General features: G+C 31.2%; 1 protein-coding gene and 1 long non-coding RNA gene across 3 annotated transcripts in view; both read left to right on the top strand.

Annotated features, from left to right (window-relative positions):
- Positions 1-1,509: 1,509 nt before the first annotated feature.
- LOC107439173 (uncharacterized) lies at positions 1,510-10,226 on the top strand. The gene is made up of 4 exons (XR_001583491.4): positions 1,510-1,787; positions 6,016-6,103; positions 6,188-6,312; positions 8,860-10,226. It is a non-coding gene; the product is annotated as an uncharacterized LOC107439173 (long non-coding RNA).
- Positions 10,227-11,967: 1,741 nt separating this feature from the next.
- Positions 11,968-22,689, top strand: part of LOC107439175 (elongin-A) — a 29,429-nt gene continuing 18,707 nt past the window's right edge. The window contains exon 1 of one of the 2 annotated variants that reach the window (XM_016051663.3): positions 11,968-12,328. In XM_016051663.3, coding sequence (XP_015907149.1) covers positions 12,248-12,328 — 81 coding nt within the window. In that variant the 5' untranslated portion in view covers positions 11,968-12,247. The remainder of the gene's footprint in view (positions 12,329-22,689) is intronic. The other variant, XM_071187360.2, reaches the window with a different exon arrangement.

Raw genomic sequence — 22,689 nt, forward strand, 5'->3', positions numbered from 1 at the left:
GCATGTATTTGCTAATTTGATGACTCAAAAATCTTGTCCATCTGCAACTTAGTGTGCTGGGAAAACAAGTTTAATACTTAAGTCACCAAAACTGAGTTGGTACTCATATATATTATGGAGAGTTTTCTTTATTTATTCGCAAACTAAGTGCTCAATACAAAGAACAGCTTATAAACTCTTGCAAATAAAGAATAGACGGCATAAATTAGAGAAAAATGGCACACAGATAATTCCGGGATTAAAGGGAAATCCGAACCCGCTACCTTCACGCTTCAGAGTGTTTCTCGGAACGGCGATATCGGTCGGCCAGTGATGGCTCTAAAATGAAGGTATCTAAATTTCCATAATCCAGGATGGTCGAGGAAATAAGATACCAGTCTACAACACTGGAGGCCGCAGATTAGTGCCTTAAAGTCATCGTAGAACGTCAGAACTTGCAAGTTAATTACATTCAAAATTCTAATTGTAGTAGAAATAACTAATTTTTTATTGAGTAAGAACCACAGCTACTAAATAAAAAATGAAAGAAAAAAAGCGAGATTAAAAAGATTTGATTCCCACCATAATCCGCCGAGGGTGAGCGGTAATGGTCCTCGTGAAACTGTTCTGCCATAGAGTGTTTGACTTCGCGCGCAGGTCATCGGGCTACCAAAGTAGGGGCGATAACTGGTCGACAGGCAGCTTAACTCGCAATCATCATCCAAGGTGTCCCACAGTAGACTGATTGTAAAATACAGCATCACGAGCAGTGGTCAGTGAGCGAATGGGTGACAGCCTTGATCAGTCTGTGAAAGGATCATCACGGCATCGGTTCTCAGTACCTGTCACGTCATGTCTTACGCACAAATCCAGCTAGCCATCCCTTCTAAAGGATATCAAAATTGTGATGATATTTTTTCAAATCTTCCTCAGAGGTTTTTCCCAGACCGTCGACAATAGCACAAACATCATTTGTACAGCTTTAGTGTGACGTAAATAAAGTACTATTACTACTTCATCATTCGGGATAACAAGCCGATGAGGATAAAAAGAAGACGCATAGATCCTCTTCATCAACTCAACGTTTCGCAGTGGACTGATCGTAAAGTTCGGTTCCCAGTAGAACACCGAAGACAGGCATCACTGGCTGCGGTCAGTAAGCGGGTGGGGGACCACTTTGATCAACCTGTGTAAGGATCGAGGGTTCTCGTTAAACTGTTCAACCGTAAAGTGCTCTACTTCGAGCTACCAAAACAGGGAAGCCATTTCCTCTGCAAAGGATCAAAATTGCGATGGCCTGTCTTCGGATCATCCTCAGGAATGCTTCCCAGACCGTCGCCAATAGCCCATTGCACAGCTATAGTGCGACTTTAAATACCTACCCATCTTGTCAACTGAACTCAACACAAGAAAACCATCCGCTTAGTACTACTACTACCCCCAACTACTTTAATATGCATATTTTAACGGCCAATCAAATGCGTGAATGAAAGGTCATATGATCATTAACGTTTATTATTTAAAGAATGTTAAAGTGAGTAACAAAACATTTAGAAATGTAAATTTTACGCTGTGGTTGTTCGAACTCCATTTTGCGCCCCAAACTTTTTTCTTGTCATGTATGTTTCTTAGTCTAATTTCAGGATGAATGGGAAAAGGGCCGTAATGACCTCAGACGCCCAGTTCCACTACAACGAACGAACGAACGCTGTGGTTGTTTAGCTGTAGTTCTCTAAGTTTAAACTTTCCCATTTAAAATAATGATTATAAAGTTTAAAAGAAAAATGCGGCTAGCTACTAAACAAAAGGTAAATATATTTTAAACTATATTCTTTTTAAATTGTTTTTTGTAAGTAAAGAATACTTGTAGAATCTAGTATATTGTATGTAAGGAATATTTGCAGAATCTAGTATATTGTATCAAAATAATTTGGGAGCACTTGAGATTTATAATATAAAAAAAGAATGCACGTGGGTGGGGGGGTTACAAACAGAAATGAGAGTTTATTTTAAAACAAACGGGGGTTTTTTATATTATTTTTCTTACTTTTACTAAGCAGATTCCGTCCAGTTATTCGGTAAATTTCTTTCTCTTTTCTTTCTGTTTCTAAAGTTGAAATACTTAAGGTGGTATACAACTCTTATTTTGCTGCTTGAAAACTACTGAATGAAAATGCAAATAAGACATTTGAATAGATGCATTGAATAGACAACTGAAGTTTTTCTCTGATAAATGAAGCAAGCCGTATAAACAGACTACAATATTTTTTTACAGCAAGTCTAACAATTTTGGTTGTACTCTTCAAGTTCTGGTTTTTCAGAGAACTTCTACCTCCCTTAAAAAATAAGAAATAAGTTTTCTTATTGCCCATTCGTTTATTTTTCAGCGCGGAGTTTCGTATTGTACTGGAAATAAAAAATTTATTTTATTGTAATTTTTATTTTTTAACAAAATTAAAGTTTGAATACGAAGTCTTTAATTGTTGAAATCTCTAAAAACAATGTCTCTTTACAATAGGACTTTAAAGCAGTACTTCCTTTTTAATCTCCAATAGTTTTGTACAACAAAATACATTCCTGTAGGGTTCTGACCTTACTATACATTATAAGAAGCTTTTTGATAAGTTAGCTTTAACATTTATTTTTAGACTGTAGGGGAGAGTGGGGTCAATTGTAACAGGGTACGATTGTAACAGAGCAAATATTTCGAGTGTCGGGTTCTAGATTCGGTTCCTACGTGGCGCACAAGGTATATTTAATAAATCTACATGTACACCCCTGCTGGCAACCATTTTTATGTACTTTTGAAAGAGTTATATCACAAAAGATATTTTCACGCTACGTAAGTACTTTTTTTGGTGTTAGAATATTATATTGTAACATAGTAATTTTGTTTAAACAAATAAAAATTATTAACCGAATATGTAAGTGGACACCTTAATTAACATTTTAAGAAAAAAAGATTAGTTTTGTTAATTAACTAGCATTGTTTTTAACAAATGAAGCTGAAATGGCGACTTGAGGACGATTGTAACAATAAGTAAAGGGACAACTGTAACAGCTGAAAATAAATAATCTTATGTTTACAAACCATTACTTAACTCTTTAAGAACCACCAATAGTTTCCTATATCATTTATATTATGTTGCATGTGCATTATTTCATTTGTCACCTTTCACGGCATAAATTAAAATTTTTAACCCCTTAAAGTTAAAAGTTTAATCCTTTAGGTCTCTGCTCATTATTATTTTTACTCCTAAAATTTCATTACTATTTTGATCAATAAAAAATGTATCACAACTATGATAATATGTATAATTAACTATGTTTTAGTTGAATTTATGAACTGTTACAATTGACCCCGTAAGTGGGGACAATTGTAACAAGTGCGCGACTGTCAAAAATTGTTAATCACTAATATAATAACATTTAAAATAAGGTATTTATTTTTTTTTCTAGTAGAGGATAGTCTACTTTACTCGTCTGTCAATTAATACTAATAATATATTGGATTCTTTGTTAGTTAAAAATAGTTAAGCAAAAAATGTTACAATTGACCCCACTCTCCCCTACCTTTCTACACAAAATAAAATACCCTCCAATAATAAAAAATTTATAAATTTTTAAGTTTCAGCCAGTCTTTTAAGAGCTAAACTTTTGTCATTTCAATTGTTTTGACATTAATATAAGAGTCCAGGATTATCCTGAGAAATCTGTGAAAGAAATCTGTTTAAAAACAAAACAATTACTTCCGGTAGCAATTTTTTCCTAAAAATTTGAAATTCGTATCTCGTACCATGCCATATTTTTTTTATAACCTTCGTTGAACAGCCGACCCAATTTTAAGGGATTACGACTGCTGATGTTCAACTCTGTAGCCTTGTAATTTTGAACCCAATCCAGAAGACAAGGGAACTCCTGGATCGAGTATTGGGAGAAATTTGCCTTTGTGGAGGACTTTTTGATGGAGCTAACCCGCATTTGCGTTACATGGAGAGAAAGACCACGAGAACCTCCCATTACCACATTGAGATCCCACATTGCCACATTTATGCCACATTGAGATCCCACGGTTAGCCTTACGGCAAGGGGACTCTAACCCATGATCCATCTACCACTGAGGATATTTCACGACAGCGCTGTGGCCGGTGCAAGCCGGATGCGGAATTCGTATTGACTGAGATTCAAACCCGGTTCGCCTCATTGGAAGGCGAACGCTCTATTCCCTGAACCATCACGGCTCATGCCATATTTATGCCACATTGGTAAAGCTCGGAGGAATGAAATTGGAAACAAATCTCAATTGTCGTACCTTTCAATTTGTTGGCACTTCTGAAAAGGAAACTATGACGCTATCTTTTACGTAATGTGCTATCAAAATTTCTGAACTCTCCATATCTGTTTTAAAATTCAAATAAACAATTTTTAAATAATTTTGATGAAATTTCGAACTCCTCGTATATATTGGTAGAATATGCCTATACCTTTAAAATGAGGATTCCTACTTTTTTTCTGCACTGTTAAAATCTACGATATTGTTTGAATTTGCTTCAACAGTAAGTGTCACGCTGAATATTCAACTTGAACAGAAATATGGTTCAATTTAAAACTGGTGATTAGAAAGGTTATCAATGATTAGAAAGGTATTGTAATTAAAATAATCATACTATGACTCAACGATATACTGGATAATCTGAGAATTAACATATCTTAGTTCTCTTAAAATCCTAACAGCTAAATCTGATTGTTTGCAGATAGTATATATACAGGGTGGTCCCGAATTCATGGTACAAACTTCAATGGTAGGTACAGGACATTGTAACAATGATTTATTGTATAGGAATGTATAGTCGCAAGTGACGTGGTGAGGCGTAAACTGGAGAAATAACGGCCGAAAGGAAAAACAAAGATTTTATTGAAAGCGTTGTTGACAAGTGTCATGTTTACAGTAAGTGTTCAAAATTGCGTCCACCAGAATCGATACATGCTTGACAACGTCGGTGGAGCCATTGGCGTACACGTTCAAAGATGCCTGGTATTTCACGCACACCTGCAGCAGCTACAGATATGCGAGCGACGAGATCCTCATCTGAGTCAACTGGAGTCTCATAAACAAGATGCTTTAGATGTCCCCATAAAAAGTAATCGAGGCTCGATAAATCGGGAGATCGGGGTGGCCAAGGGATTGGTTCACCACGCCCAATCCATCAAGCACCAAACTGCACACTACTGCCCTCTACCGGCAATGATACCAACCGATCACTCCATTTCTCTTTCCTTTTCTTTCCCCTGTTTACGCCTCACCGCGTCACTTGCGACTATACATTCCTATACAATAAATCATTGTTACAATGTCCTGTACCTACCATTAAAGTTTGTACCATGAATTCGGGACCACCCTGTATAAAGCTTTAGATTTATAGTTATGTAAAGACTTACAGCTTGTGCAAAAAAAAGAGGCTAGCGCCATTATATTTAATACACCGATATTAAGGCATATTTAACATTATTTCTCGTATCAAAACTATATAGACCCTAATATGCATTTTATTCATCCATATAAATGTTTTTAAAGCGAAAAAATTTTAATATAGCGAAATTAACTTTTCCAGCACTAGAAATTTAAAGTAGATTTTAATTTCAGATTTAAGTCTCTCTCGTTTAAACGTATCTGAACTATTTTAAAACTAAAGACTTAAACTACAGTGTAGTAATTCCAGCACGGGGGGTTTAGGATGCAAATTTTTCGGTAGCGATTAATACCTACGACTATATAGGGAGTACATTTTTAAATAAAGATATGCATTGCTGCTCAGGGTTTAAGGAATAGAAATTTAGGATTAAATCGATGATCGTTTAGAGGTAAATAGCATTAATTTTCTAGTGTTTTGTATTACTATTAGAACAAGTAGTTCAGAGGGGGCAAATTGCATGAAAAGTGAAAGCTTTATTAAGTCTGCTTAAAGATTATTAAAACTCCTTGTTAACTGAACATTTAGTTTTTTATGGATTTATATTTCAATGCATATTCCTTAGGACATTAAACGGATAGGAAAACTTTGATAACTCTAAATTTGACATCCGTATTGACGCAAGCACTCGTCACATTGGACTTTTTCCGAAGGTAATGGATAAATTTTAAATAGTCATGAGTATTCTAGCATTTTTTTAATAAGTCATTTTTTAATAGTCTTCTTTTTTTTAACAGGGAAAAAAGACACAACTCACGAAAGTTGTCTACTCAAATAGTCGTACAGAAAGGTAAACAAATCTTCTAAAAGTCTGCTGTACACCCATAATATTCCAGGAAAACTAACTTTCGTTTATTTTGAGGTAAGGAAGTTTAACTTTATCAAAACCCATAACTTCAAATTTTACGAGTTTCGTCATAATATTCAAACTTGCTCTATCTGAATGTGCCTGGTTGTACAGTATTTCGTTTAAAGTTTTAATGTGTGGAATACAATATGAAAGATGCATCTTCACTGTAGTTGTCATAGGCCATTAAGGGACTGGGGTACGATTGTTTTCTAGTGGTGGAGTGCGATTATTTTCCATGACCCATAATTAGACTTCTGCCACACCCATTCGTCACACCAGTTTATAGAAGGACCCGTTCATATATCCTTTCATTCATCCAGATCGTAATTTTGACCTTAACCAGAGAACGATCAATCTCCAATTCAGTACTCAAAGAGGTATAATTTGTTATGGGAACAAGGAGAACCTCGTGACCCGACAGATTTAACGTGCACTAGTTACCATTTACTACACGAGAAGTCTTCGGACGGTTAGATTCGAACTCACGTTCACACGAACGAGAGTCCAGCACCCCACCAACCAGACTATCCCGGCCCACGCATCGTCACTTAATGTAAATTATATAACGAAGCGAATGTAAGAGGAGCTTGCACTGAAATGGCTAACAGTAACCTCATTTATATTATCTTACACGATATCTCGGTTAAGCATGCTACAATGTATTATGAACAAGGTGCAAAATCGCATGGAATAACTTCTCATCCAATGATTGGATTTCCCCCCACAGAGACTCAATTTTAATAATTCAAGGGCTGAACATTAAATATGTTAATTAGTTAGAGCAGACGTTATTTTAAGTTACGAAATCTGCTCAAAAACATACTTTCTCTGAATAAATATTCATCCTTCTAGACTGATTTGGATTCTTTAATCTTAAATATGAAAGGTAGCAGTAATCTAGAAAATATGGTCAGACTATAGTTAAGGCAAAGGAGCAGTTGAAAGTTTCAGTCCAGTAAGGCTAATTTCTTTTCGTATTTTTAATCTCCACAATTAATGAAGCTCATCTAAACATCTTTAGACGCAAAAAAATTTATGCAAAGTTAATTCCATGTGTTAAAAATTTATGACCGAAACTAGTGAATTTCACGGTAATGCAAATATTTTTTTACCAATTTAATGCGTATAAATCTTATATTACTAATCCAAATAAATAGAACGATTCTTCAAAAATGTTTAAAAAAATAATTAGGAATTTATTTGAGATGTTGAAATACGTGAAGTATGTTAAATTACCAAACTTCCGACTACTCTTCAGAAAACGTTGACAGATTAGTACAATCTTTGATCTGGTATTAAAGTTCCTTCATAAATACATTTTTAAACTCTACTCTTCAATTTTTAGTAGAAGCTATCAATGATTAATATTCACCCCTCCAAAAAAAAAAAAAAAAAAAAAAAAAAAAAATTCTAAGCTGTATGAAAAAATAGTGTCCTGGCATCGCAACAGGTAGAACTTAATTCTTTGTATACCTCAGGTGTAATCTTTAATAAATTGGGATCATCCAGAAAATTTTATTCTTATTTCAAACTGATAAATATTACTAAACTAAACTCAGTGGCACGACAGCCCGTAGAGGGCCAAGGCCTACTGTACCCATCTTGTTTTTCTTGGGCTCAGGGGTGCAGGAGCAGATGTTCCTGTCAGGTGGTCAACCGAACGCGGAACCCCCAGTGTTTAGTTCTCAAGCATGCTTGGTACTAATTTATCGACTCACTGAAGGGATGAAAGGCTGAGTCAACCTTGCCCGGGCCGAGGATCGAGCCAGGGACCTGTGACACGACAGCGCGAAGCGCTACTGCTCAACCCCCGGGAGTCAAATGCTCTATAAAAAATGTAAAATGCGGTGATCGTCACATTCTTCCTACTTCATCAAGAAAATGTAATTTGTCTATGTAAATTTAAAAACCTTTAAAAATTTAGAAAACCCAATAAAATTCTGAGATTAGAATAATGAGCAAAGTCTTACAAAATTCTTACCATCAGTTTTTTTTTTTTTTTTACCGTTGACTTCTTAAACATAGTACGAGTCTTCTCATGGCACCACTAGGACATAGTGGTAAAATAGCGGTAGGTTTGATTTGTTCATTTACGTCGCACTAGAATTGCACAATGGGCTATTGGCGACGGTCTGGGAAACATCCCTGAGGATGATCCGAAGACATGCCATCACAATTTTGATCCTCCGCAGAGGGAATGGCACCCCCGATTCGGTAGCCCGACGACCTTTACGGTAGTACTTTACGGTAGAACAGTTTAGCGAGGACCAATACCGCACACCCTCGGTCCGTACGCAGACTGATCCAAGTGGTCACCCACCCGCTCACTGACCACAGCCAGTGATGCTTGATTTCGGTGATCTGCTGAGAACCGTGTCTTAACGATCAGTCCACTGCGGGACAAAATAGCGGTAGGAATAACACGAAAAATAGCCAGAAATTTGAAACACTAAATTTTTTTCCTCTTGAAAGATTTCTGAAATTGGTGGCTTAGAAGCCAAACATTTCTACTTATTAGATTTACTAATTTAATAAACCAGTATTTCTTTTTATTTACAGGTAAAGATTCAATTTAAAGGAAACAAAATTTAGGAACTCAAGGAAACTGCAATATCAAGAAACCAATTGCTACTAATTTTTAGAGCAATGGACTTAAAATATTGAGAGCTAGGAAAATCGTTAGGATACAGCTTGGATCGGAATGATTGTTGAACGGATAAGACTCTCCCCCCCCCCCCTCCTCCGAGAAAAGCCTATGAAGATAAACATTGTAAGTCGTTGGAGAGGAGTGTCAATTACGAAAAGATAATTCATACATTTAAAGAAAGGATTACTTATCGCTATTTATATATAACTCAATACGCATAATTTGTGTTACATTCTGTATTTGTGTTACTTTTGAAAGGTTCATTATTATATCGATATTATAGTATATCTGTTTTTGACATTGTGTTCTTTTCACGTTGTTAAGCTTTATACATGATTCAGAAATTAGAAAATAATTTTGAAGACTAGTATATACAAAAATATTATTCATTAAGAATTTTGAAATCGCATGTCTGTCTTAAATGTAAATATAATAGACACTTCGTTGCTTTGAAACTAAACCGTAGTAACTCGAAAAATGAGATATTTAGGTCATTTTGTTTTTAAACGAAATTCACCCTTTTAGAGAAACAACCTGTTATCTTCATAGTTCCATAAAATTAATTTAAAGAGCAGATAAATTGTTATCGCATTGGCGCGATTCGCATTAGCATGGAATGTTAGAAATCGCTCTCCTGAAAAACTTGCTTTTTTGAGTCACCACGGTTTAGTTTCAAAGCGACTGCTTGTATAATTGTTCTGGCAGAAATTGTTGTTCTTTAAAATTGTTTAAAATCTAATTCAATTTTAATGAGAAAAAAAAATTAAAGATTTGAAGTATTTGTGTACGTGGTTTTATTAGGGTAATGAGTGTTTATCATATGCCTTAAAGGTAACATTTATCAACAAGTTTAAAGTTTGTGTTAATAGAAAAAACCTATTACACTAATTTTTTTTTTTTTTTTTTATCAGATTTGTAGAATCATTATGTCTGAAAAGTACTATTAAGAATGACTGAAGTTTTCAAAATTTAAGAAACCTGATCACGTAATGTGTATAATTGAGAGCTTCTTATTGAAAAGTTGCGTAAATTAAAGTGATTAACTTTGATAAGAGCTTTTACCATGCGTAAGCTCTAAGAGTTTGTCATTGCAAAGTTCTGTTTTTTTTTGTTAAAAAATTTGAGATTTTAAAATGTCGCAATCTAAGCTTTTATATACAATGCTAAGTTTGCACTGATAAAGTATAAAAATTAATGTTGAAGTAATATTTATTTTCATTCTATATAAGCATTGTTTAAACTTAGTAAGTATAATAAATTTTGTTTGGTATGATTTTTTTAAATTCTGATTTCCAGCACAAACTTTACATCGAGGAAAGTTTCAAGACTTCTAAAAGTTGAAGGAGCAAAAAATTAATTACATAAAATCTTCGAATTTTTCTTTCAGTATAAAATTAGTAACTAGTCTTTCATCTAAAGGTGCATGGCATAACATCTTGAAGGCATTTGGATAAAAGTGTCAATTCAAAAAAAAAAAGAAAAAGAAGTCTGCAATTAGTATCATGAATTCATAATCCTACGAAAAATTCTTTGTGGGTACAAAGCGTTAAGACAACAGCTACTTTGAAAAAAATAAGTGCTTCCACATTAACAATATTTATATAGTCATTTTTTTTTTAGCTGCAACAGGGCATGCTTTACAATACTAAGCATCAAAAATTACGTGACTGAACAAACTGAAGCCTTCAATTCTGATTTTTCTTTAGTGAAAAATTCGCACAATTACATTCACAAAACATTAGATATTGTATAATTGCGTTCCTCTGCAAGAAAAAAAGATCACATTTCAGTTAAGTTTTTAAATTAATTCAAATAACTTTTCACAGCTGCCGACTTGATATCAAATTTCTTTAAATGGTTTTATTCTTTGCAGTTTCTATACGCAATAAATAATAAATAAAATTTCATTAAAGTATAAACAATTTTGAGAATTTAAACACAGATAGTATGTTGTAGATGGTAATTTTCTAAAGTCTTGACAACAGGAATATATTAGCATATTAGAAATATAGAACTAAAATAAAAACCTTATGGAGCTATTTTATTTCGCATCGCTGAAAGAATAAACTCAATAATAAGAGTTTTGAATTAATTATTTTTAGCCGCGTTTAAAGTGTATGAAATTAGAAACTAAACTTCCAATTAAGGCACGTGTTTCAGTAGATGTTCTTTTTATATCGAGAAATCGAAGTATTTATAGTTTAAGTGAAACTTTTTCTGCACAGTGGATTTCTAAGTTATGTTAATAAAACTAACCTAATACGAATGAATCATCGCGTATTTTTAGTTACAAAAAATATATATTTATACCTAAGATAGTCTTTAAGACAGACTCGCATATCAAAAATTTTATGAAGAAACTTTCTCTGATTATATATATAAATTTGTATTTTAACATTAATTATACGACAGCATTTAACTTAAAAATTCTTAAATGCAATTTTCGTTCAACTAAAATTTTCAGAAAACATAAAACAAGTCTAATATCAGCTAAATTAGGATTACAAGGGGGAAAATGTTTGGCGAATTTACTACATTTGAATAGTAAAGACTTTTTTTTTTCCTTTTGCACTTTGTACATAGAGGTTTTAGAGCTTAGTATATAGATATATATGTGTGTGTGTTTTTCTTCGTTTTTTCTTTTTGTATTTTTTGTGCTATATATATATTTATATGTATATATATATGCATATATATATATGTATATGTATATAAATATAAATGTTAAATAATTGTCTAATTCAACAGTATTATTTACAACACGACGAATAGAAATAAAAACGCGAAATCTATAATTTAAAAAGAGAAGATGTGAATACGGAGAAAAAAATCAAAAATGGAATTATATACCGAGTATAAACAAAAAATAACAAATTTGATGAATGGTAAAATTTTATTTTTGACTTTTTTTAGCTATTGAACCAACAAGAAAAAAACAAGGTAAGTCACCCCTACGAGGCCCCTCAAACGATAGACTGGAAGAGTTTTAGGGTTGCCAAAAACCCGTTCTTACGATTGGGGTAGAAAAATAGCACTTATTCTCGCGAATATAAAATAAAGGCGTTACTTCTTCTAAGCTTTCTTATTTCACCTGGATTCTTACCTGGTTTCCTTTTTAATTTTATTTATCGTTGCCAAAATTTTACCTTGAAGCAGGCGGCGCCACTATCGCTGTGCCTGCATTCTCGATTCCGTCTAGCGGAACTGCTGGAATGGTTCGATAACAATTTAGTCTAGTAACAAAAGTGCTATTTTTGTGATTGCGAGATATTTGTGTTTCATTTTCTGAAAATATTAATTATGGCGACGACTTCGCCGACTCTTAAAGACACTCTTGTTTATTTGAAAAAGAAATTGGAACGAACTACAGATGATGAATCAGTAAGTAAATAAATAACTTATAATAATTGTATTCTCTAACGCTGTCTGCACTGACACAAAAACATATGTGTGAAAGAGAACATGACACGTAAACGACATTTATTTTGATCTGTGCTTTTTTCTGCATTTTTTCCCTCTAATAATTGAAAAAAAAATAATGTTTTTCATTTTTTAAATTGTATAAATATCTGATGATAAAATTTTAAAAGTATTTAAAATTGTATTAATGTCTGACGATCAAATTTTAAATGTTTTTAAAATTGTATTAATATCTGACGATTAAATTTTAAATGTTATGCTTAATACTCATCTTCTTTCGTATATTTATATCTTAGTACTACTGTACTTTCTAAATGAAAAAAAAAAAATGATGTTCCTTATGTATCTGCAGTACCATGTATAGATTAGATTTTGAATTTTTTTAAGTTTACTAATCTTTTTATACATATTTATAATTTCTTTTTCAAGTTAAAAAATAATAAAAAAAAGAAAGTGTTCTGAAAATTTTTATTATAAAACATTTTGTAACCTAGTTTTTAAAATGCTTTATTTGATGAAAAATTTTTACATACATATACACAGTACAAGAACCTAAACAAATTATAGAAGTTATTGAATTAAAATGCATTTCGGCTCAAGTGATTTGTAATTTAAATAGAATAATGGTTGTAAAATAAAACAATTTTGTTTATTGTTCTTATCTTCTATGTCATATATTTCAACATTTAAGAAATTCAATAATTTCCAGTCAATTGCATCGAATTAAATTTACTGAATTTATTTTTCAGAGAGAAATTTGTATTTAGTTGTTATAAAAATATTTTTTTACCAACACGAATTATAATAGGCGTTTCTGTTATGTAATAAGATGTATTTTAAGTTGATCTCGTCAGTTCGTATACTTCCTTTCTTTATAAAGTATTACACAAATTGAGTGATTATTCTTACTACCATTACATTTTAAAATAACTGATTGTCAAGGTAATTCGATTCGCAAATTATGCATAATTTTATTTTCTGTCTGACATTCAATTTGGATATATTTCTAAATTTGTATTTTGATATTATAAATTGCACTACATAGATACAAAAATTGTTTATCGAGCAATTATTTCAGCTGGTAAGCGAAGTACAATTATCTTATAACGTCAAAAGATTAAAAAAAAAAAAAAAAAATGAATAAACAATGATAAGGAAAGACGGAGAATCGTTTGGACGTCACTTCCGGAAGTTAATGGCTGACTTGACGGTTGAGAGTTGCAGAGAAAAAAAAATACCGCTACGACGTATTTTACTTAGAAGCCCAGTTAAAAGAAAATGTTTTATTTTTAGCTTCAAATTTGGATTTACCAGCTAAGAGTGAATCAGGGTTTAAATAATTCCGTGATGTCTTAGTCTAATGAAAGAAAGAAGACAATTTGATTACCTTAAAATAATTTCACAAATATCATCTGGTATTAGATTTTGATTTGTCAGTTGCCCTGATTATTAGCGTTTTGTTCAAATATTCCTGCTTTTTGTGTGTTCAAAACATCCCATTTTCTAAGACTACAAATGCTGGTTTTAATCTAATCTATTCAAGAGTCTAGATTTATGAAACTCCATTTTTACAAAAGAATTTTTTTTAAAGAAAGATCAATAAATAACTGATTACACCAGCTTATTTTACGCAACTAGAAAGATGACGAAATAAATAAAAATATATGTAAAAATTACATGTTGGTGCAGACTGTTTTTATGTCGCAATGTTCTATAGCATATTTTATTAAGAACATATTTTAATAATTTTTCTACTAATTCCCTAATTTCCTTTGAAACCAAAACATGCCTAATTTGTTTAATATAGTTCTCACAGAAGCAAAATTATTTAATTATTAAATGCTAAGACCAAGTGATCACCCATAAATTACATCTGTTATTCATTATTTTTGACCTTCTCCCCTTTGTCACATTTCACCATACCCCTATCCTCTTTGTCCCATGTCATACTATATTATATAAATATTTAAAAGCAGTTAAGAAACAAAGTAAACAATATTTTGAGTTTTTATTTTTTTTAATAACATTTGTAGGTATAATACTAGTAATGATTAGATGTGTACTGATTTTGGATGAAAATATATAAAACAATAATATAAAAATATTTAATCTGTTGATTTTGAATATTTTTCTTTTTACCACAATCTGGGATTTCACAATTGTTATCCCTTAGGGGCACAAATTATCACAATTTCACAAACATCTTTCCTTCCCTCTTCCCTCACAAAAGGGAGTCTGTCCCCATTCACAACAAGAAGTGGTTATGCGATAATAATGGATGTGATATCTCCCATTTTGGTTCAAATAAAATTTAATATCAACAGATAAATTTTTTATATAGTTCCTTTTTTACATACATTAATTTTCTCCAATTTCTGTTAATTTTTAAATGATAAAAACGTTGTTTTCTTTGGATTGCATTTACAATTTATTTTATATCGTAAAAATTTATGCCGATTAACGTTTAACCCTTTTGCTCCCACTGGGACATATGTGTTCCGTCTAAAATTCCAGGTTGGGCACATAAGTTCCAGCCCCTCCCCCAAATAGCTAATTTGTTATTTTGGCAGAATGTTATTTTTACCTTATTTGATCTTTTAAAGTTGTAATTTGCCTTTTTATTGGAAAAGGTAAAAAAGGCCTTGAAAGGGCTAAATTAGTCTTGTTAAAAGTTTAAAATTAAAAATTAGATTTATAAATTATTATATTACCAATATTAATTTGCAATCTCTCAAGTGCATATTTTTTATATTACTGTATATTAGGGGTTTCCAACTTACAGGAGGCCGGGGGCCGCAATTAAAAACACAAATCAAATGGCGGGCCGCAACTTTACTAAAATTTTATATAATTTCGTCCAAAATGATTCGTTTCGAAAAGTTAAATCGGAGAATTTGAGAAAATTTCTGATACACACATGCTAAATTATATTCACAATATACAAAAAAAAAAATAAAAAAAGAGCAACATACACGATTATTTTTGTATTTTAATAAATATTTTCTTGGATACAAAACATGAGAAATAATTTTTTTTTTTTTTTGCACCGTTGGTATGTTAAATTTCACAGAAACACAGAGATTTAAGTTTTTTTAACGAAAGAAAAGTACTTTGAACCCATATAGATTTTTTAAAAAGAATTTTCCCCAAAAAATGACAACTATTTTATTTTAGTTCGCGGTCCGCCAGTTGGAAACCCCTGCGGTATATTAAGACAGTTCTAACACCCAGAAATCTCAACAAAAGAAAATTGCCCCAAAAAACGGGGGAAAAAATGTCTCCAAAAACCCGAAAAAGTAGCGAAAAGAGTTCTAAAATGTAGGGGGGGGGGATCTAAATCTGAGCCTTTGTAATAATGTTTAATTTTTGCCATTTAGTTTGTAAAAATTTATCATTTTGAGCTAACCAATAAAGTTGTTTAGGAGAAATTTGTGTCCTTTGCGAAAAAATTATTTGTATTATTGCATAAATTATTTTTAAAAAATTATGCTCGTCACAAAATTTATGATAATAATGTCTCTAAAATTTTTTTTCCATTTTAAAAATTGCTTTCAGCTTTCACCAAATTTTTGGGCTTAATGTGGATGAGCTATTATCCATTTCTAAAACTTATTGGTTCCGAGTTGAAATTTGAAAATATTAAAATATAAGTTATTCTAGTGAAAATGCTGATCGTATGCAATGCAAGTTTTGCGATTTGTAGATTATGATTTTAAGAATCGTAAAACATACTGCAAAAGATGAGGGTAACTAATATGTTCATTGTCAGTGGAAATACCTTTTTCAAAATATTACCAAGGAATTTATTAACAGTTGAAATAAATTATACAACATTTAAAATTCTCTGTTAATAATCAAGCACTTTTAACTGAGCAAGACTCTTTTTCACTTACTGATTCTACGCAACTTAATTTGAAATTCGTTTGCTTGCGCATCTAAAGTTTTTTTAAAAATGAATTTTTCAAACGGTGATATCATGCTGACTTCATTTAACAGAAAGCTAGGTTTTATTTTCAGGTGGCCTAATAATTTTGCTTACATCAATTCTCTAAATCTTCAAATTTTTACAGTTTTCTTTATCGCAATTTTAAAACAGTACTGAAAAGTGTTTGTAACTGAAATTCTCTGCAATATTTCCAATACTATTTGGTATTCCCCCCTCCCCTTTTTTTTAATCATCTTTTAGAACTTTCTCCAAATTCTCCCATGTTTTTTAGAATTTTTCAAATGCGTCATGTAAATTATTTCCACCTTAAGAAATCTAATCTTATCAGGTACAAAAATTTTTCTACTGGGGATAAACACAATTGTGTAGGCGCCCCATAAATTAATGCAGTTCCAGTATTTGGTATTGGATTCCTTTTGTAATTGCCGTGTCAAAAAGAAACCATTTGGTGTGAATAATTTGTCACACTTTTTCCCCTTCCTATTTTGTCCCTTTTATATTCGAAATCAAAATGAAATAAGCCAGCAGCTGACGTTTCGCAGAGTGGAGAATTCGTTGCAAACACACGCGGTAGTTAACGTTTTAAAGTATACGTTTCGCGGAAAGCTCGATTTTTTCAAGCTTTTTTTTCTCAATCATCAATGTGATTTTTCAATTATTTTTTTTAATTTTCAAAAGGTGTTACATTTTCTTTTAGTTTCCAAATTTCACTACCTCCTTAAGTTAGACTTACAACGGACATTGAGAGTTTTAAGAGCTCCCTCCCCCCAGATTGTTAAAGCATGAACAAAGTTATTGCAAAGTTAGTTATTAAGCTTTAACTCTTGATTCTAAATCTATGCATTTATTCAGGAAATCTGATCACAAGATTTACCAACAACTATGAAACTAGACCGCAAACCTCCAACAAAGTTAAACACGTGTTAGAATGTTATTACTATTGCATATAAATAATGAAGGGTTACTTAAAACAATATTTGAATATCTAAAACTCATGTGTCTTTCCCATCCGGTGATTGATTTAAAATCATACAAGAAACATTGATGCATGATGATTATTTACTGGATGATTTAGGGAAGAAATATTTATTAAAAGAGGAAAAGATAATATTTTTTTAATACATTCTAAGATCCAATATTTTTTTTACTGCAGTTTTTAAAATTACTTGCTATTTAAGAATTGCAGCACACCCCGCTGAATCCCATGTCTGTTCATATTCAAAACAAATGGGTTGGAATAAATATCCAGACTTTCTATTCGGTACTTCCCGGATGCTAATTTACAATCCAGTCGCCTTTACGAACTAGCTTTTTCTTTTTTTTTTAAGGATTTTCCTCTTGGCTGTAGTTGGTTCCAATTATAATGCAAAATTTAAAATTTGTAACCAAAACTAAAAAAAAAAAAGTCAAGAATCTAGTTTTTATTTATTTAAGAATATGCTGAACAGGAGAGCGGGTCCTTAGAGGCCGCTGGATTGGAAAATCGCCTCCCAGGGTAGTAAGGAAGAATGACTAATCATTCGAACTATTGCAACTGATCTAAGAAAGGAGAATACATTTGCACTCTTATCTTCAGAATATTTTCTGTTTAAAAAATAAATGGACGAAAATATGACTAATCAACTAATTATGCTCCTACTACATTTTTTGAAAGTGTTGTCATGACAGCATAAAATCGAGTGGAATTTAGATAAACTCGCTTCACACAGTAGTTGATTACTTTTTCCCCCCGTATTGTTTGATGAGAACCACTTTTGAATTATCTAAATTTAAGTTCTGAAAGAATTTTTTTAATTGAAAATAGACTTAAAAGACTTGATGCTCATGCTACAAAATTTTCTTCATGTTAACGAAAATTTAGATTTATAAAACTTCAAGTAAGGAACAAATATTTAACTTAAGGAACGGTGTTTTCGTTAAAAGTTTTGTAATTACTTTAGAAATCTAGTTATTGACGTTTAATAGAAAGTTAAGACTTAAGTCTACAAAACCTACAGTCCATGTGGGAAGCAAAATTGTTATTGTTCTTTGCATGACAGTTGGCTCTAATTAGAAAAAAATAATTATTACAGTGATAAGGAAAGTTATAAATTTTGGAATTGTAAATTTTCCCCCTATTATAACATTGGGCCCTATAGTTTTACTTTCAAGTTTAAAGTAATTATGTTTGAAATATTTATTTTAGTTTATGCAATATCAGTGCATTATTTGATTAACTATGCGATAGGCTAATTATTGCGAATGGAAAAATATCCTTATTATTTTTAAGAAAGGTTTTCTCTTAGTGTATTTTAATATAACGTTTCAAAACATAGGTGAATTTATGGAATTTTACAAATTTTATTATTAGTTTTAATTAATCTACTTTTTTTTTTTTTATCTTTCTTAGTTACAAAAACATCCCTACAAGAAATACGTAAATTTATTATAGGCTATGTTTAAATTTATTTATTGCACAATATGTTTGCATCGAGCATTCATTCTCTCGCAAAATTTACTGAATTACGTTTATAGCTCGAAAATGTTTGAAGCGAATCAAAAAATTTTGCACACAATTTTGAAATTCATTGATCCTAAGATAAATGAATAAAAATTAGTTTTTTAGAATAATTTATTATCTTTTATTAAATTATTTTGATGTAGGCGAAAAATTTTAATAGTATGGTGAGCAAGTTTCATTTAAGAGTAAGTAAGCAAGCTTCATTTTAAAGAAAAGTAATTTTACATGACAAAATACAAAATTGGAAAGAAATCTGTGCAATTTGAATCAATGCTATCGGTTGAAACAATTTATAGGTAGACTTTACAATTTGTGATAAATCCAAATTAAATAAATAACAGCAAAAATTTAAACAATGTGAGGCGTATTGCTAGTCAATTGACGATAGAGCAGCTGTTCCCAATTTTTTACGACTACGGAACCCTAAATGATTGAACGGAACCCTATGATTTGGGGGAACCCTATATAAATAAAATTTATTAGTGAACATATTGACCAAGAAAGACTACCAATTATTTTCATAATATTTAATGTGAAGAATGAAATTTTTTCAATAGTCGTTTAATAATTAAAACTCTTAAAATAATAAGTTGCATGCCGAAAAATTAAATTCGCACACCTGGAATGGTTTTAGGAAAAATAACTCTTATAAGCGTCTCCCCTTAATTCGCTCCCCTCTTTGAAATGCACTATTTCTTGTTTCCATGGCAGCAGACGGCCTTAGATTTCATGGCTGGGGAGTTCTCTCTATAGACAAACTATGCTGATTTAAACTCTTCTGGGACCCATCTATGGAGTTTCCAGGGTTCCGCGGAACGCCATCAGGGAACCGCTGAAGTAGAGTACATAACTGCTGGGGGGGGGGGGAAACAATTGCCCGGCTAATAGTTTTCGATCAACTAAATTAAGCGGAGCAATAATAATAATACCGTATCCTTATTTAAACTACATTCTGAAATACGCCTTTGCTCACTATCACTCTTTAAACGTCGAAGCTGCTTGTGCAGGTTTTTTTCAGACTATTTCGATTGCTTACCTCAGCAATTCTAAAATTAAAATGACATACATTTGCTAAAAAATTGAAAATTAAATTAAATGAATTAAACACGTGTAATGTTTAAATGCGAATAATGGAAGTTGAAATCAAAAAAGCGTTGTTTCTAATTCTTTTCCATTTATTTATTTGTTTTAATTTTCCCAATATTAATTATTAAACGAAACCGGAAAGTAAAATAATTTAAAACTTATTAAATTCAGATTAAAAAAAACCATTAAATCGAAAAGCTAAAATGGAAATTCAAATTGAAAAATTTTTTTTAATTAAATATACTTTTTTAATTTTTACCTGGTAAAATTATCCCACTCAACCTAAAAAAAAAAAAAATTATAACGTATATTTGTTAAAAATTCGAATGGGAAAAATTTAAATTGAAAAATGATTTCATGGAATTAAATGGAAAATATGCGAAGAAGGAAAAAGATAGTTTGAGGTCACTAACATGCATCACTTTGACGAGCGGGGGGGGGGGGGGACGTGATAGTAGAAACAGGAGAGTTTTCGATTTTACTGCTTTTTTTCTTTCTTTTTTTTGCATGTTTTGATCTCCATCTCTGTTGTTATTAACTCAGTGATTACTACTGAAATTCTACGCCTTTCTTCGAAAAGGAATTAAAATAAAATATGAATTTGTTGCACCAAGATATCATTTTCATTTAATATGCTAATAAATCATACGTATTAAATTCATATTTTTTCTTTTGCTGGATTGTCATTTGGCAGACTACACAATACTTGAGCATTATGTGAAATGATTAATAAATTTAGAATTAATAGATTTTAGGCATTGTTATACAATGTCAGATTTTTCAACTTTGCTGAAAATACACTGTTCTATAATTCATCATTCAGTTTTTAGTTGATAATACACGGGGACATCTTAAAAATATTTATTAGATTTATTATTGTTTAATAATCAAGTCAAGTCTAATACTTTTAACAGGTAAGACCGGGCAGTTTTGCAAATTTAATTTTTCTTTAACAAACACGTGTAAACTTTTTAGGCTTTTATCATGCCTCAAATGTGGTTCAGACTTACTTTGTAAAGTACAAATAGCTAATAAAGCTTCAATAGTATGTCATTGACATACTAGCATAACATAAAATTTTTTTTTGCAAAAATCAAAAAATCCTCAAATTAATCTTTCATCTTAAGATTGCTTTTCGAAATGATTATTACCACATTATGAATCATGAAAACAATACTAAAAAGTGGTAGTAATATTTACTGAGGTGACAGACCGGACATTTCTCTGGGACAACACAAAACAATATAAACCATAAAATTAAAGAAAAATTTAAAAAATTGAAGCATATCTTCTAGATTTATTATTAACCAATTTATTAAAATGGATAAAATATTTTAAAGTTATTTTACTTATTGGAAATACGTAAAATATAATTACTACATTTGACTTTGTCATTTCGGACAGACGGTTTTCTAGCAATGCTATTTGAAAATTTTATGTAAAATAAAGCGTTATACAAATCCTTATAAAATTATTTATAATAACTCTCTTAATCGTATGTATTTTTGGAAAACGCCAACATCTAAGCTTACATGATATTAAATTCCAAAACAAAAAATTGTCTTTTGTCAGACATCAAAAATGTCTCAATTTGAAATTCACTCTTTTATAAAACATATTGAAATTGGAAGAATCATACTACGCACCGGTCATATTAAAACCGTCAAAACTTTTATTTCTAAATTATTTTAAGGTAACCGAATACTTTCGAAAACCGAACTTCGAAATGTTAAATTTCGATTTTTTTTCATTTTGATTTTTAAAATTTTGAAATGTTTAATTTTTTAATTATGTCTGTTTTAGATAATGCATGGATGCATTTTAAAAATGTATGTACTTACTGAAACATGTTTTTTCTTTAAAGCTTAAAAAGTTTTTTTTGTTCAATTTTTGAGGAGGGGGAAGGGGGATTGGATTGGAAGTTGTCGAAATATGCAAAAAACTTTTTTTTAAACTCTTAAGTTTTCTTTTTAAAATTTTTTTAAAAAACTTTTTTTGCTTTATTCTCTAGGGAATTGACCTAGCATTCGAAACAGTAATAAATTTCAGAATTCAAATTAAATAATTAATATCAAATAATTATCAATATTATTAAATATTGTATAATCAAATAATTTTTCCGCCCGTAGGGTCAACAGGGAGGGAGGTTTATGAAAAATTAGAATGCAGGAAAAGTTAATACGTCTTTCAATATGTCTTTGTGGTGATATTAAATTTCATTGCAGGACTGAAAAAATGCAAGTGCCCACGCAATCTTATTGATTCTTAAATAAATTTATTTATGCAGACGACATTTTTAGTTAAATCAGACACGGGAACATACTTTCTCTACATAAGCATGTCAATATTCTCCTGACTTATTTGAATTACTGAATCTCAAAATATAAAAAAAAAAAATTCTCAATTTATAACTGAAATGGCAATTAAATGTTATAGGGATAAATTTTTCAATGGGAAAACAGTAAAAATTGGAACAATTTATGTAAATACAGTTGTGAAAGTCTGAGCAAACCTATGTTTTTTCAAAGAATTTCAGAAGACATCGTATCAATCCAAAATTAAGTTATACTGGTCTCGTTTTCAAAATAAAGAACATTGTTAATGTAAGGAAGCAAAATTACATACTTAATCTATTCAGAAATATTGAGGAAGTTATTGGAAGAACATCGAGGAGCCCCACCCTTTGCCTTGATAAGACCTGCGTTTGAGGCATTTCGTTTCCACTTAAATCAACTGAACTTAAAATGCGATTCCCGCAAGTTTGAAGAGTTTTCCATAGGTCTTCTGTGT

This window comes from Parasteatoda tepidariorum, chromosome 11 (assembly GCF_982258835.1).
Source record: "Parasteatoda tepidariorum strain Cologne lab strain chromosome 11, Ptep-v5.0, whole genome shotgun sequence".
NCBI classification, from domain to species: domain Eukaryota; kingdom Metazoa; phylum Arthropoda; class Arachnida; order Araneae; family Theridiidae; genus Parasteatoda; species Parasteatoda tepidariorum.